General features: G+C 37.8%; 1 protein-coding gene and 1 long non-coding RNA gene across 4 annotated transcripts; one reads left to right on the top strand and one right to left on the bottom strand.

The window, feature by feature from the left end:
* On the top strand, positions 729 to 13,225 carry LOC110432528 (insulin-degrading enzyme-like 1, peroxisomal). Of its 3 annotated transcripts, XR_002449969.1 has the most exons (27): positions 729 to 1,078; positions 1,183 to 1,258; positions 2,433 to 2,500; positions 3,407 to 3,498; positions 3,579 to 3,652; positions 3,726 to 3,769; positions 3,861 to 3,912; positions 4,496 to 4,618; positions 4,711 to 4,823; positions 4,915 to 5,077; positions 5,345 to 5,437; positions 5,521 to 5,606; positions 6,238 to 6,324; positions 6,859 to 6,962; positions 7,574 to 7,676; positions 7,756 to 7,851; positions 7,924 to 8,113; positions 8,557 to 8,618; positions 9,208 to 9,312; positions 9,907 to 10,108; positions 10,249 to 10,457; positions 10,720 to 10,844; positions 10,950 to 11,001; positions 11,138 to 11,224; positions 12,329 to 12,470; positions 12,567 to 12,689; positions 12,762 to 13,225. XR_002449969.1 is itself a non-coding variant. In XM_021453159.1 (26 exons), the coding sequence occupies exons 1-26, from the start codon at positions 875 to 877 to the stop codon at positions 12,569 to 12,571; spliced, it is 2,730 nt and encodes a 909-aa protein (XP_021308834.1). In that variant the 5' UTR covers positions 729 to 874; the 3' UTR covers positions 12,572 to 12,689. The 3 variants fall into 3 exon arrangements, 2 of the variants coding, with proteins under 2 accessions (XP_021308834.1, XP_021308833.1); XM_021453159.1 differs by lacking the exon at positions 12,762 to 13,225 and having other exon boundaries at positions 12,356 to 12,470; XM_021453158.1 differs by lacking the exon at positions 12,329 to 12,470 and having other exon boundaries at positions 732 to 1,078.
* On the bottom strand, positions 14,124 to 14,720 carry LOC110432266. Its single transcript, XR_002449684.1, has 2 exons — positions 14,587 to 14,720; positions 14,124 to 14,462 (listed from the first exon to the last, which is right to left on the bottom strand). It is a non-coding gene; the product is annotated as an uncharacterized LOC110432266 (long non-coding RNA).

Raw genomic sequence — 16,863 nt, 5'->3', positions numbered from 1 at the left:
ATTGCACAGTTTAGCTGTAAATCACGAGATGAATCTTTTGATCCTAGTTAGTCCATGATTGGATAATATTTGTCACAAACATACGGTAACGAAATCAAAAATTTTTTACATCTAAACAAGGCCATAGTCATGGAGGGGTCGGTGTTTTGTATGAATAGACTTTAGAGAGAAGACTATTCTTCTTGTCTCAATATTAATGCAAGCAGCAGGATGACTGCTTTTTCATGGACTTCTCTGTATATTACTACTCTATAGAAGATATCCACGTGTTGACGTGGGTATTACAAAGAATTTATAGAATGAAAATGAGTGAAGATGATGTTTAACTTGCAATTAAAGGTTGTAAGTTAGCGGAATGACATAACCATTAGTGAAAGATGTTCTAGATAGATAGTGGGGTATGATTGTAGATAGATTGCATGTTAAGATAGACTTATAGTAAATATACTAAAATTTAAATTTTATTAAACGATTAAAATGTATTTTTGAATTCGTCTCTAGGTTTCCCGTATTTTCCGCGATCCGTGGAGGGTGCACGCCGCAGCACGTGGACCGTGAACCTTCAGATTCGCTCACCCAACCGGCCCGGCCCAGTCCATTCCTACTCCTGAAGCCATGTGGCCAGCCAATCTGACCATTCAAAAAAAAAAAAAAAATAAAAAAAATAAAAAAAATCTGACCATCTGATATCTGACCCGCGCCGCAGGTCGCCGTCAGCCCCCACCCCTCCCCACCAAATCCAGACAGCGGCGAGCAAAGCCAAACCAAACTAGCTCAGCTCGACTGCTCCGCCCCGCTTCGTTGCCAACTTCCGCTCCAAGCGTCGCGGTCGCCAAGTCTCATCGGCGAGCCCGGTGGCTGTGCTGCCGCCGCGATGGATTCGAGGCCCCGCGAGACTGACGCCCCCGGCGACCCGGCCAACGGCGCCGCCCCTCCGCAGGCCGCGGCGGTGACGTCCGCGACCGCGACCGGGGACGTCGAGATCATCAGGCCCCGCAACGACAAGCGTGGGTACCGCCGCGTCGTGCTCCCCAACTCGCTCGAGTGCCTGCTCATCAGCGACCCCGACACCGATAAGGTCTGCTACTTCGATCGGGCTAGGATGGACTGAACGGGGTTTTGCCGGTGGGTTTTGGAATTTGGTGCGAGATTTCGAGGTTGTGAATTGTGCTTGTTTTGCAGGCGGCGGCGTCAATGAATGTTTCGGTGGGGTACTTCTGCGACCCCGATGGGCTGGAGGGGCTCGCACACTTCCTCGGTCAGTGTTTTGTTTCGTCTTGCTGCATCTGAAGCTATGGACTCGCTTACTGTTTAGCTTCAGCTTGATCCTGATTTTTGTTAGTAGCTTTTGCCTGATAAGTTGTGAATAGCTCGGAAGTGAGAAATACGTGAACGGTAGTATATTTTGCTGTGCTATCTTGATGTACTGCCGTCTTATGACAACTTAGGTCCCAATGCTTGTTACAGTGCATTTGGTTGTTAAACAGATGTTACTTGTCTATTCCTGTGATTATACATGGAAATAAAGAGGGCTATAGTATAGGCATTAGGTGCAATCAAACACGAAAAAGGAGGATGAGCGATACTCTAGGTCCAGTTAAATATGTTACCTTTTCTCTCTCCTGAAACCTGCCATATTCCATTTGAGCATCCAAGTCTGTACTGGTTTCTGTGAAAAAACATCTCAAAATGAACTTTTATCACCCGTCAAAATATCGTTGAATTTGATGCGTGGAGCGAACATGCCGTGCTGAATAAAGAACTTCCTTGGCATTTTTTTTTGCTAAATTTGAAATTTACAAGAAAGTATGAATTGTTTGATGATGTGTGGACTGGGACACCCCAGTAATCCTGAAAATACTCTCTCAAAAAAAGTAATCCTGAAAAATGATGAGTCGTAGAGTCACTTGGTTTGGAGAAACTAAGTTCTACCCAGTAAATCTGCAAGTATCTTGTTGCTTAGTGGTGAAAAAGCATCGAGACAACTTACTCATCTTAAACCATACATGCATGACAACAAAATAAAAGCCAATAATGTGATTGGTGCTGAGAAAATACCAGTACATGTTGTCATTTTGATAGTATGCTCCCATTTATGGGTGGCATATGCTAGTTGAAAGTTCCGTTGAATTAGCTGATGAACATGCAAGTTGTCTGACATTCTATAAAGTTTCCTGAATTTTATCTATGCATTTTTTGCTTTGTTTGATGCTTTACTCAATTGCTGGGATCCTTTAAGCTGATAATTAAATATCTGTGGACTCAGTAATATATAAACAATATATCTAATTTGTATTTTTTACATATATAGACACTTATGTTCTGTTTTTATATTGCTTTAGTTGCAGTTTTACTAACATCTTGATGAAAATTGAATACTATGTGGGTCGTTCTTTCCCCCCCTATCCTTATGAATGTTTCCAATTTTCCAGAGCATATGCTTTTCTATGCCAGTGAAAAATATCCAGAAGAAGACAGTTACTCAAAGTACATTGCAGAGGTATGTCTTATTTCGCCACGTTGAGAATTTTCTTTGTCTTGTTTATACTACTTACATATAGATCCCTGTAAATGTATGTAATTGTTTTATGTAATTTGTTGTTTTACTTGTTTTTAGATCTGATGAAAGCCTCAACTGTAGAGAAAATCAGCTTTCTCTAACTCAAATAATGAGTTCTGGAGAACTACTTGAACTTTTCTTTTCCCAGAAAAGACAATTGAAAAACAAACAATTGAAAATTGAAAGCTGGTAATAGCCAAAGGAACATTTTCGCTCGATATATCCTAAATCCTGAACTAACAATAACCAATCAACATTAACAAATTTGCAAAACAAAAGGCACTATTCCACAGATCGGTCCTCTTTGGTTTGTGGCGAAATCCAAATGTGCCAAATTTTGATCAAGGTTTCGCTAGCTCACAGTTTCAGAAAAGATTGGCAAGAAATGGACAGGATGAGAGCTAGGAGGCTTGGAATTGCTAAAATTTTGGCAACAATCGAAATGAGTGCCAGAGTTATGTAGCTGGACAAGATTTGGTGCGGCAAATTTGGGCACAAACCAACAAACCCTTATGAATAGAACTTGCGATCCAAATTATCACTTAGCCTTTGTTTGATTTCTTGGGAAGGAGCATATACTGATTTGTGATTCCATAGTATTCCCTCCTTTTCTTTCTGTAAGGTGTATTACTGTATTAAGAGGTCAGTCTTCATAAGTTTTGACTAACAATTCGTCAAATTATATTATTTTTTAATATGACAAAAGTTTGTAAAAATATGATAATGTGCTAACACAAATTAATGTTCAAAGTTTACTGGACCACCCATGCATTTTACTCCACTAAATTTATGTCACTATGTGTTGCTTATGGTATAAGTGCTTGGATAATGTGTGTTTTCTTGTAGCATGGTGGTTCAACCAATGCTTTCACATCATCTGAACACACAAACTTCTATTTCGATGTGAACAGTGATAGCCTGCATGATGCTTTAGATAGGTATCTCCTATTGCTTTCTTTGTTTTTACCTTATTTTCCTTTTGAGGAATTTCACTTATGCTTATGCCATCTAATCTTAGGTTTGCACAATTTTTTATCAAGCCATTGATGTCTCCAGATGCTACACTTAGGGAAATAAAAGCTGTTGACTCTGGTATGTGATTTCTTTTTCTGTTGCTGTTGCTGGAATCACATTTTAAATTCTAATTTCCATTTTCCACTTTTAGAAAATCAGAAAAACCTCTTGTCAGATCCTTGGCGAATGAGTCAGGTACTTGCATTTTCCAAGCTTATGTTAAATAAGCAGGCAGCTTAGTTACAGAGATCTGATTTTATTTATATCTGTCCTTTTTTGTTTTCAGCTTCAGAAGCATCTTTGTGCAGAGAATCATCCTTATCATAAGTTCAGCACTGGTTGTTATCTGAACAATGTTTTTTTCCTTTCCTTTCTGTTCTTACATCACATACCATTAATGACATTGATGATATACTGCTTACTTTCTACGTATATTTCTTTGAATGGCGTGATATCTCTTCATTTTGGCATTCATACTGGTTGTTTACAGAAACCTTTTATTTCAGTTTTTGTTTGTGATAGAATCTTGTAAGGGCACAAAAGCTCCCCAGTAGATATGAGTGTCTTGCTGTTAATATTAAAATAAATGGAGTTCATAGTATAAAGAACTTAATATTTTGAAAATAACTAAGCAAATACTTGACTCTGTGAATGATGACTTGGTCAATGACTCGGTGTGTGGTATGAACCTCCTACAGCCATCTTAGATGTTTTCTCTTTGCTAATGTTTCAGTGTAATAAAGACTTTTTGTGATATATGCTTCACTGCTTGCTTGAAATATTGGACAGTTCCTTAGAACTGATTTTCACTGCTTGCTTCAAATAGTGGACAATTCCTTAGAAATGATTCTCACTGGTCACTGCTTGCTTGAAATATTGGACAATTCCTTAGAATTGATATTAAGAATTCTTATTGATTAGGAAATTGGAATACTCTTGAAGTTAAAGCAAAGGAGAAAGGATTGGACACAAGGCTTGAGCTTATTAAATTTTATGATTCACACTACTCAGCCAACTTGATGCAACTCGTTGTGTATGGAAAAGGTTCTCCATCAAACTGTTCTGTATTTCTTACAAGTTATATGCTGCTATTTTTTTTTGGTTATTTTGCTTCTCATATCTTTTGTATTTTGCAGATAGTCTTGATAACCTGCAGAACCTTGTTGAAAATAAGTTCTGCGATATTAGAGATGTTGGGAGGAAGCCATTTTCATTTCCTGGTCATCCATGTACACGTGAACATCTCCAGGTTTACTATTTACAGGATATGATGAGTTGACAAATGAGACTTGCAGCTACAGATGCTCATGCACTTGTTTATGCGAGTTGTTCCCTTGCAGATCCTTGTCAAAGCAGTTCCCATTAAACAAGGGCACACTTTGAGAATCCTATTTCCAATCACTCCCAATATTCGGCGTTACAAAGAAGGCCCTTGCAAGTACATTAGCCATCTGATTGGTCATGAAGGAGAAGGATCTCTTTTTTACATACTTAAGAAGTTGGGTAAGTTATCCTTCCGTGACCTTCTTTGCAGTTTAGGAATCTTTACTGCATGCCAGAAGAGGAAAGACGTGTGTTTGCTGGGGCTTTTGGGTTGGGTTGGGTTGCCTCCTCTGTGTGTGTGTGTGAACTATATATCATGCTCGTGTCACTCCTTTTCCATGTATGAAATTTATTTGCTGACATTCTCATTCCTCCCCAAGAGAACTCTGCTTTTTATCCTCTTTATTTTGTCATCATGATTGAATTGTAGTTCTGTTCAATATTCAGGATGGGCTATAAGTTTGGAAGCTGGCGAAGGGGATTGGAGTCATGATTTTTCTTTCTTCTCCGTTGTTATTCAGCTTACAGATGTAGGCCAGGGTGAGTTGTAATTTCTGAAGGGCCATTTTGATATGAACTTTTTAAATGCAAATGAAGATCACAAATCTGGTTACTGGTGATAGAACACATGGAGGATACTGTTGGACTATTGTTCAGATATATAAAGTTGCTGCAGACCTCTGGAACTCCTAAGTGGATATTTGATGAGGTAATTTGGTCTGGAATACATGTTTTTTTATTATAAACATGAACAATGTTGCACTTACCAACCAAATCATTTTTAATTTTTTAGGAGTCAAAAGCTTTGTGCATGCATGTCAGCGATTCTTTCAGTTTCCAACTTTCCATGAATATATTAGTATATCTTGGAATTTAGTCGATCAGGCCACTTCCCCTTTATCAGTAATACCTGCCTTACACTATAATATGAACAAAAGTCTGCATTGAAAATAATTTTTCATGAGATATAGTACCATGTTATGATTTCTTCGACCCTTGTTCTTATTTCGTAGCTAGTTGTCTGATATGTTCCACTGTAGTTAGTTGAACATACAAGACAGTTCTGATTTTGGGGTATTCTTGCAATGTAATGCATGTTCCTTCATCACCCAATTGAACATGGGTTGTCTTGAAACAGTCATTTATGTTTGTATCATCAACACTTGCATAACTAAAATATGCTTCTGTGACGTGCGAGATAAAGCAATCAAGTCATACAAATGTATTGTTCAACAATGTAAAGATGTTGATCTCTCTCTCTCTCTCTCTCTCTCCCTTTGCTTCAGATTTTTTAAATGTACTTTTTCGTGTACTAATACATTTTTGGTTGGACTTTGCAGCTTCAAGCTATCTGTGAGACAGGATTTCACTATCGAGACAAGAGCCCCCCTATCAATTATGTTGTAAATATTTCTTCAAACATGCAGGTACTTCAGTTATGCTTATCTTAGATTTATTTTCACAACTGTTGCCCTTTTGTATACTGGATTTATTTGCACATGCCTGTTGAAAACTAAAAATTGGTCACATATTTAAATCATATCTTGACTTTTGCAACCTATTGTCTTTGTGAATAGCTTTATATTAGTAATGCTTATTGATTGAATGAAAGAAAAGCAACATATCAACATTTTCTTTAATTTGCATACCATTGAAGTACCAAAATAATACGTAGAAACAGTGTGTTTGATTTCCACAGAACTATACATTTCGTTACTTCCATGGTTGTGGTAGTCATATGTCTAGGCACATTGCAATCTGAGTGTGCTAAATGTTGATCTATATGTATTATGTAGGCAAATTCACACAATTATACAAATGTTGTACAATGTGGTTTTATATATAATGTTGGGATATGGTAGTTCCCTAGATTAATATAGTATAAGCTATCCCAAATGCTTATTTTGTTTTTAAATAATGCTAAACTATGCCACCCATTAATGGATCCTTTTTGTCCACAGATTTTCCCACCAGAAGATTGGTTGATTGCATCATCTGTGCCATCAAAGTTTTCACCAGATGCTATTCAGAATATTTTAAATGAATTGACTCCTGAGACTGTAAGGTAATTCTCAGGGCACTACTCCCTCCGTTCCACAAAGACCGCATACGATTTGAATTTTGTCTCAGAAAAAAACGCCAATATAGGCAACAGGATAGGATAGCAGGCCTATGTGGGACCCATTCATATAACCACTGCACGCCAAATATTTATGTCTCCCGTAAAAAAAATATCCACATCTCCTGTAAAAAAGACCCCATGCCCGTAAAAAGAAGTAAAAGATTTGTGCACTTTTCATCTCTGCCGCTCCGTGGAGTGCTCTCGAACCTCCCCGTTCCCCATCAAAGTTCCTTCAAATCTCGGATGCCGCAGGCAGGGCTGCTGGGGAGGTGAGGTCTGCCGCCGTAGTGGATCTATCCATGGAGTGTGCGTTCTTATTTTGTTATGATTAAAAAACAGAACTGCAGTGTCTGATTCAATCACTAGCATCTTATAGGGGATTTTCTTCATTTGCCGGCCACCTTGGTTTCTCTCCCGAGTCCAGAATTGCAGTCTTTCTGGGACGGAGGGAGTACGGGAGCATACAAATTACAAATGGAGATTTTTTTTTTCTGTCTTGCATTTTTTTGCTCCCTCTGTTTAAATCTCTCTTTGCTCTCCATATTTCCTATCAGAATATTCTGGGAATCAAAAAAGTTTGAAGGGAAAACAAACTTAGCAGAGCCATGGTATGGTACATCATATTCTGTTGAAGCTGTCCCTCCATCAATCATACAGGTACATTTTTGGACACCATTACTTTCTGTATTGAAGCTAGAAAAGTACCTGTGTCTTATATCCTGTAATTATTTTGCAGAATTGGGTAGATAAAGCCCCTAAGGAAGATCTAGACCTGCCAAAACGTAACATCTTTATTCCAAATGATCTTTCATTGAAATGTGTAGAGGAAAAGGTAATATTTTGAATGGTTTGCCTGCTTAACTTTATCTGGTTTGCTTATTCTCTATCTCTCTGTTACATCCAGGCAAGTTTTCCTGCCATGCTGAGGAAGACATCATTTTCGAGACTCTGGTACAAGCCCGATACAATGTTTTTCACACCCAAGGCTTATATCAAGATGGATTTTCACTGTCCACTGTCCCAAAGCTCACCTGAGTCAGCAGTTCTTACTGATGTATTCACGAGGTTGCTTATGGATTATTTGAATGATTATGGTGTGTATGACTCCCTTAGATATCTGTTTTTATGATTCTTCCAAGTTCCAGCACAGGCTGATCAATTTCTTTAGTGCATTCTTTCACTTGTTTCTCATATAATTTGTCATGGGTATATTAATGGATACAGCATGTATTAGATACTGGAAATGGGAACTGTGGAAAAAAAATCTTATTGGAATGTGTTTAGCAATGATTCGTATGCATATATATCAGTTAATACAAGCAGTTAAAGAAATAAAAGTTAGCATGAAATGCCAATATGGGATGTCCGTGAAATGAGTTTTTACAAATGTTATGGCCTTGACTTTCTCAGATACATGTTTTGTCATGAGTCAGGGATTGTATCATGGAAGGTTGTTATTGTTTTTTTTTAAGTTAGCTTGTTCCAGACTTCCACTCTATCTTTTGTAATGATACACCAATTTTGTTTTTGCTTTCAGCTTATGACGCGCAAGTTGCTGGCCTCTATTATGCTGTTAAGCCAAATGACACTGGTTTTCAGGTTGGTTTTTTCAAGTAATTCACACACATATATTAGTGCTATAATTTGGTTATTTGTATTTTTTGACTGTTGTAAAAATATAGTACTTGGACTGATATAATGCCTTGGATCTTGCTTGAGCATTGGCCCTAATGTACAACATGCATGCTCACACGCGCAATATGAAGTTTTACAGTTTCTTTGCTGTTTGGTGCTTTTATATACAAATCACATTTTAGTGGGTTGTAAGTTCTGACGCCCCTTGCAATGCTGATGTGCTCATGGAAACTGCTGGTACCAGAGTGCCTGCCTGATGTTGTTCCTTGATGATGGATACATTTTTCTAACTAGTATTCAGTGGGTTACTACCTACTCCCCCCACTCCAAATTATAAGATGTTTTGGCCTTTCTAGATACATAGTTTTTGCTATGCACTTAGATATACACTATGTCTAGATACATAGTAAATCAATGTATCTAAAAAGTCGAAACATCTTATAATTTGGAATGGGAAGTACAATTCATAACATGATACAAAATAGATTTCTTGTGTTCTGTTTGAAAACTTAATGCTATTTCTTTACCATTCGATGTCTGTACTATCTTGTAGGTAACTATGGTTGGCTTCAATGACAAAATGAGAACCCTTTTGGAGACTGTTATTGGCAAAATTGCAGAATTTGAAGTTAAGGCTGACCGTTTTTCTGTGATAAAGGTGATCGACAATAGTTCCCTGCAAATTTGCATGTTGTTTGGTTCTTTTGTGAGTTGTATGTCCAGAACTTCTATGAGTCCTTAAGAGTTGGGACTGGGTTCACATTCAAATACCCAATTTGGAAACTCCAATTTAACCGTGAGAATTTTTGTTCCCCTATCTCTCTCTTACAGAACAAAGAACCTTCTCGACGTCTTATTTTAATTTGCTAAACACAGTACAAGGATCAGATATTCTTTCTTGTTGTTTTTTTAATAGAAAAGGTAATAGTTTTGGTGGCTGGGACTGAGTACACTTTTTTTTTGCGACCCTGTTGTAGTATCTTTTTATGTAAAGCAAATTATCTGAATATCTTTGGGCAATTAGCATGACATACGTTTGTTGCTTGTTATTCGAATTGTGACTTTTATTATCTAATAATCGAGTTGATAGTATCTGTTACCCTAGGTGTTCTAGAATATCAAAAGGTGCTTCTGGTCATGTCTTCTTTATTATTCCGCTCAACCTACTGTACTTGTTTCCAGGTGATGCAATTGCAAGCTGAGACTGCCTTTGCACTTTGTATGAACTAAAGGCATTTTCTTTTGTCATCAGGAAGCTATGACAAAGGAGTATGAAAATTTCAAGTTTCGGCAGCCATACCAGCAAGTCTTATATTATTGTTCTCTGATACTGGAGGACCAAGCATGGCCATGGGATGAGGAATTTTCTGCACTTTCCCATCTCGAAGCTAGTGATCTGGGAATTTTTTTGCCCCGTTTGCTATCAAAAACCTTCATCGAGTGTTATTTTGCAGGTTTATCTATTTATCAGTTGTCTTGAATATTTGATTCATCCTCAAAAGAATTTGATTCAATACCCTGATTTCATATTTTTCTGTCTTGACTGAGGATATTCTGCATCGTTACCCTTCTTAACTGCATATATCATTTTCAGGTAATATTGAAGCCAATGAAGCAAAAAATATCGTTCACCATCTTGAAGATGTCTTATTCAATGCACCTATTAGTGCTTGCAAGCCACTATCCCCATCACAGCATCTTGCCAAGAGGATTGTAAAGCTTGAAAAGGGTTTGAGATACTATTATCCAGCAATGTGCTCAAATCACCAAGATGAAAATTCTGCTCTTCTGCACTATATTCAGGCATGCTTTCTATATTTGTTCTTGAATGATTGTTTTCAGTGAAAAGTACCTCAAGTAATATCAATTGATTCTAAAAATGTGCTATGGACAGACTATTGAATCTGCATAGTGCTACACCATGTCAACTGTGCGACATAGTTGATGCTCAAGCAGTCCTGTTCTTTAATTTTGTGCATGCGTGTATCAATTCCATTGTGCCAGGTCTCAGGATTTGCCATCTGCCACACAATCTAGTGCTATAACAATATCCTCATATTTGCAGACTCATCAGGATAATGTCAAGCAAAATGTTCTACTTCAACTACTTGCTCTTGTTGGCAAGCAGCCAGCTTTTCATCAATTGCGATCAGTTGAGCAACTTGGCTACATAGCGCTTCTTAGGCAAAGGTACAAGGAAGCCTTTCTTATTTTTATGATTACATGAGAATTTATCTTGTCTTTTCTTTTTGTGTGATGAATTTGGCAATAAAATGTGTACGTTTGTTTGCCCAGAAATGATTCAGGTGTTCGTGGGTTGCAATTTATAATCCAGTCAACTGTTAAGGTAAATATACTCAATTACTAATTTTATCCATTTCTGTTATTTTAATTTTAAAATATCCTCTTCACAATTCTAGTGCTTCTTTTGAACATGTGTAATTACTCTTCAGCTCTAATAAGTTCAGTACAATTTTCAACAGGATCCTGCCAATCTGGATGCCAGAGTTGTAAATTTTCTCAACATGTTTGAAGGCACTCTCTACAATATGTCTGATACAGAGTTCAAGGTTAGACATGTTTCTCTTTCCATGTAATTACTGAATTATCAAGCTATTTGCACCCAGTTCCAATCTATAACGATGTTGGTTCCTATTTCCTATTTGTAGGCATCATTATATTAAATAGAAAAAATGGGAAAGGAACCCATACAAGACACACCCCACTCAGAGTCACATCATTGTGTTGAAATTAAAAACCCATACCTAAACTGCTTAATTAGTAGTGAAAAATTACATGCTTGGTAATCATAGCTGAAAAATCTATGCTGTCTGGCACCAGGTCTTGATTCTGTTATTTGACTGACAAGTAAGACAAACCTATTGCAAGTTGAGTTTTCTAGTATTGTTATATCAGCCAGAATGAAAGCTAGTTGCATTTCCAACCACCGATACTTATTATTAATTGTGAAGGATGATACTCTTTCTTCACCCATGTGTTGGTAATGAACAAGGGTAGGACTCATAAGTGAGCTTTCTTATCTTATTCCCAAGACGTTGGCCTTATTTTTGGTTCAAATTTTGCTGTGCTATGGATTTTCTTTGCTTGGAATTATGGCTGCTTAGAGCATCTCCAACAACTTGGTATTTCAACATGTTATCCTACCAAATTTGCTAAAAGCATAAAAATCCTCCTCCAACAACTCCTTATCTCAACTTGCTAAAATTCCCAAGTTGCTATCCAGAGGTTTCTACTGCCGAGATTTGTCAAGTTGCTATCCCAAGTTGCTATCCCGAGCGCAACTTGTTGGAGACACATATTCTTTTACCAAGTGAGCGGGTCCCATCTGTCATCCTCTATTTTTACCAAGTGAGAATAGCAACTTATTGGAGACACATCCTTTTTTCTTTTGCTAAACAAATTAGCAACTTGCTATAACTCAAGATTTGACAAGTGAATTTTACCAAGTTGTTGGAGATGCTCTTACTTCTGACATGATTCTCGTGTTTTCTGATCTTTTGGCACTTGGCCACCGAGCATTAGCATCTGGAGCACCATGGCCAGGCCTACAGTGAAAATTATTACATTGGGCTTGATTCTAAATTCTAGCCAGAACGGAGAGACTGACATTTTTATTAGGAGAATTGTTTGATTTTTTCCCTGGAATAATGCAGGAGATCTGCATGTGTTATTATTATCAGGGGAAAGCTGGTCCAATAACACTTCAAAGTAGAGATACAAAAGTGGAAAAGAAGACCCAACAAAAACACAGAAAGTCACAAAATCAAATCAGTACACAAACCCCCCGAACAAAAAGTGACAACTCAACCTGTTTGCTTCTCTTACAGCATTCTCTGGCTTTGTGACATGGTTATGCATGCAGCTATAACAATTGAATGGCCTCTCCTGCAGAGTAATGTAAGTGCTCTTATTGATATGAAACTGGAGAAATACAAAAATATACGCGAGGAATCAGCTTTCTTCTGGGGAGAGATTTCTGAAGGAACCCTCAAATTCGATAGAAAACAAGAAGAGGTGTGTACTCATTTGATTGTCTTCGTGTATTGTTCTGTGAACTCAAGTCTCAAGATAATTCTGTGATGGCAGGTTGCTGCACTGAGGGAGCTCAAGAAGGAAGAGTTGATAGACTTCTTCAATGATCATGTGAAGGTTAATGCACCACAAAAGAAGATTCTTAGTATACAAGTGTACGGTGGTCTCCATTCTGCGGAGTACGAAACAATAGTGCAAAATGCTCCGCCGCCGCAGTCGTGTGAGATAACTGATATTTACAGCTTCAGGAGATCGAGGCCTTTATATGGATCATTCAGGGGAGGTGTTGGTCAGATGAAGTTATAGTTCAACATTTTCTCATCTTTCTGTAAAATTCTGAAAAAAAGAATAATATTTTTGTTCAACTGCTTTTGTTGGACTAGGCTGGCCTGCATCTACGTTCATAGTTCATTTAATCGAGGACACCATATTAGGGCATTTACCTGTGTTTCTTTTTTCACTATGATCATTAAAATATTATGATATTATGAGATTTCGCATTGCTTGGTAAAGACAAATATCTAGTCATGTCTGGTTGGTCTGAGATACAACAAATCTATATCTATTATTAGTATTAGTATAATATTAAAGAGCTAACATTTCAGCTCAATTTTTGTCCATGTTCTTCTAACTTAATGAAAGTGGAAACTGTCTGTGTTTCTCTTTCTATATGACACAAGGTTTCTTAAGGTAACCTGAATAGTCAGGAATCCTATACCAAACCGATCCTGAATAACGTGAATAGGAACCTTAATTCAAATAACGGCACAACCGTGAGTTTCAATTTGTTTTTTCATAGACAAGTTTTCTTTTCTTGGTTTCAAATTCTATTTTGTGCTTCGTTTTTTTAGCGGCTTTCATGATTTCATATTTGGTTTTTGTTTTCAATGAAAGGTCACAAAGACCTCAAGCCCCTTCCAACCACCAAGATAGAAGGGAAAGGTGGCCTGAACCTCACAAAGGGTGCACTATAATGTCTATCTGGTCTTGGATACTATCTTGAATGACTTTAGTGGGTGGTTGGAGTGTAGAAACACTTCTTTGAATTCGTAAAATACTTGACTTCAGCATACCCAAATAATGTGAGGCAACCTCATATATATAGCCCCATCCACAAAGAGCCGTTCGAAAAAATTGCCAGAAAACTAGGAACACCACTAGACAATACGGTGCTTGTATTTTCTTATCGTGCAATTCCTATCGCGCTAGATTGTCCGGTGCATGTCTTTGCACAATATCGCACAGCGGCCAAGCCTCTGATACCGCCATATTATCTGCTGGCCGTCTAATACCAACTAGAGCAAGAGGATTAATAAAATAAAATAAAACATAGGTAAAGGCGACAAATCCACTTTGTTATTACCCCCAACTCAAGATCGAGTTGGCATGCATCAGTGTCACTCTAGGACATAATAATAACTAAATCTCAAGCACATACCAAGTTGTGAGTAATTAATTAATTCTCAGCTCTCAAGAGCCTAGCTAGTCATCGACAATATCATGGACTCATCGCCTCATCCTCTAGAAACAAGGATTTGCTTCCACCATCACCAACATCGTCTTTACCCTCATTACCTCCTTTTCTACCCATAAAATTCGTAGAATTAACGCATGCACAATATTGTGGTATCACCCCACCCCCACGACAGAAACCGTTTTTGAAGCCCTTGCTTCTACAAGATCTGGCACATTCGCCCGGATAGCACGGAACGGGGCCCTTGAAGAGAGGTGATTCACCTTGCTTGGCCTCAACACCTGCACAATCAAATGAACGAACCAAAATATTAAAGAATAGAGTTTGATAATTATCATGTTATGATGTTAATATATTTCCTAGTTATACATATTCATCAGCTAAAGCCCAGTGACTAGACCGTACCATTCATTTGTTCCATGCTTTGGAGTTTGGATGAAGTCCATCCTCCCTCACCCAAGGTCAGAAGGGCCAGCACTAAGGCCACCACCGCTAAGGCCTTCCCTTTCATGGCTGAATAGGGCTTTGCTTTGTCAGGTGAGAAGATTGAAGAGAAAGAGAATGTCACAAGTGTTCATTTATAATACTATGAGTGCATCCATTACCACTATTCAGAACAAAATAGATATGCATATCCTTGCCTCGGATTCTCATTTATTAATTAGATGATTTATTATGTGACTACTTCCTCTGTTTTAAATTGTAAGTCATTCTAACTTTTTAGAGAGTTAAAGTATTTCAAGTTTGACCAAAATTATAGTGGAATTATAAAGATTTATGACATCAAATAGGCATATAATAAAAATATAATAAATGAAGAATTTAATGTAAGTCATTTCAACTTTCTTAGGGAGTCAAAGTATTTCAAATTTGACCAAAATTATAGTGGAGTATAAAGATTTATGACATCAAATAGGCATATAATAAAAGTATAATAAATGAAGAATTTAATGATTCTTATTTGGTATCATAAATGTTATTATTTTATTAATTTGGTCAAACTTAAAATGTTTTGACTTTGCAATAAACTTATTCTAACTTGTAATTTGGAATGCAAGAACTAGATAACTAGATATGATATCTTGCTACCAGCAGCAGCAAAATGGATATGCACATCTTTTTGTCATTGCATGGCATGTCTTTTTTTTTATGTTTTAAAAGGCACCTTAAATAAATCCATCTAGGTAGCCTTTTCATTCTCCCTGCAAGCATCTCTTAGGCCTTGTTTAGTTCACCCAAAAAACCAAAAACTTTTCAAGATTTCCCGTCACATTGAATCTTGCGGCACATGCATGAAGTACTAAATATAGACGAAAATAAAAACTAATTGCACAGTTTACCTGTAAATTACGAGATGAATCTTTTGAGTCTAGTTACTCTATGATTGGACAATGATTGTCAAATAAAAATAAAAGTGCTACAGTACCAAAAACCAAAAAGTTTTCGGAACTAAACAAGACCTTAGTCGAGAAAATCGTGCCTTTTATGTCATACAGTTATAAATATAGATATTTATATTAATTATAGGTACATATTTCCACTGAAATCACATTTATTTTCTTTCATTGGTATATCTGTATTAGGCGCCGCTGCTGCGACTAGCCACGCCAACGGAACACCACAGCCATCACACCATGCACGCCATACTCAGCAAGGTATGCCCTCTACCTGCAGGCATGGCTGTCCACAATGGAGCATCAGCTGCTGCTGGAGACGCACTTCTGTACCCAGCACAACAGACTTCACATCCACCACCAGTACCATCAGGTATGAGCCTTTCACTGCTTCAGGTGCGAATGACGAACATGTATCACCAAGGGACCAGATGTTATGTAGATGCATCCACTGTGCCAGACCAACCAAATTTTGCCACCTAGGCCGGCTGGTCTTGGTGTTTTCATTCTTAACTTGCAGGTACAACCAGCTCGGGCGATCTACATCGTCAAGGCAAAACTTGCAGCCTGTACATCAGTGCTCATGGCTGAGGCTGTAAGTCTTGCATTTGCTTCCACTGTCACAGCTTGAACCTGCGCTGCATCAACTACTTATCGGACTGTGAACAGTTGGTTCACTTCCTCAATGAAACTGATTTTTCTAATCCTCCTAACTGGAGAATAAAACATTTCAGTCAAATGTGTTCTCTATCACTCAAGAACCAGGGAATCCAAGATTTTCAAGATTAACAGGGGGTTGAATACCACAGCCGATGCAATGGCACGCCAAACTGCAGAAGACTCGAGCACCCAAAACACTAACTTAGAGTCTTTTTGCTCTTATGAGCATCATGTACACCAGTGCAATCTTCTACAAGCTTTACAATCTGTAGACTTGAATGATGTAATCATCCTTGCAGCACGTTGCTGCTAATAATAAAATTGTTTGTTGTAAAAAAATCATTAGTTCAACTCAAGTGACTTCTACGCGAGCAGGCCATACTATAATTTTGTGGCCCAACTAACGTTGCCTTTCTTCATCCTAGTTTTTATGACATTTATAACTTTTTCCTACTATATCACTGAATAGTGCAGACCAACGTTGTCTTTATATGGCCTAAACATGAACCAAATAAATTGTTGAATATAAACAATACCATTAGTACCACAAATATAATTCCGCATGCAGCATGCAACTATTCTTTTAGCAACGCGTGTTGCATGTTCTTCCTCCGTCCACGAAAGAATC

The sequence above is a fragment of the Sorghum bicolor genome, chromosome 2, assembly GCF_000003195.3.
Source record: "Sorghum bicolor cultivar BTx623 chromosome 2, Sorghum_bicolor_NCBIv3, whole genome shotgun sequence".
Taxonomy (NCBI): Eukaryota; Viridiplantae; Streptophyta; class Magnoliopsida; order Poales; family Poaceae; genus Sorghum; species Sorghum bicolor.
The sequence above is the reverse complement of the archived record's forward strand: the minus strand, read 5'-3'. Positions and strand labels throughout refer to the sequence as shown.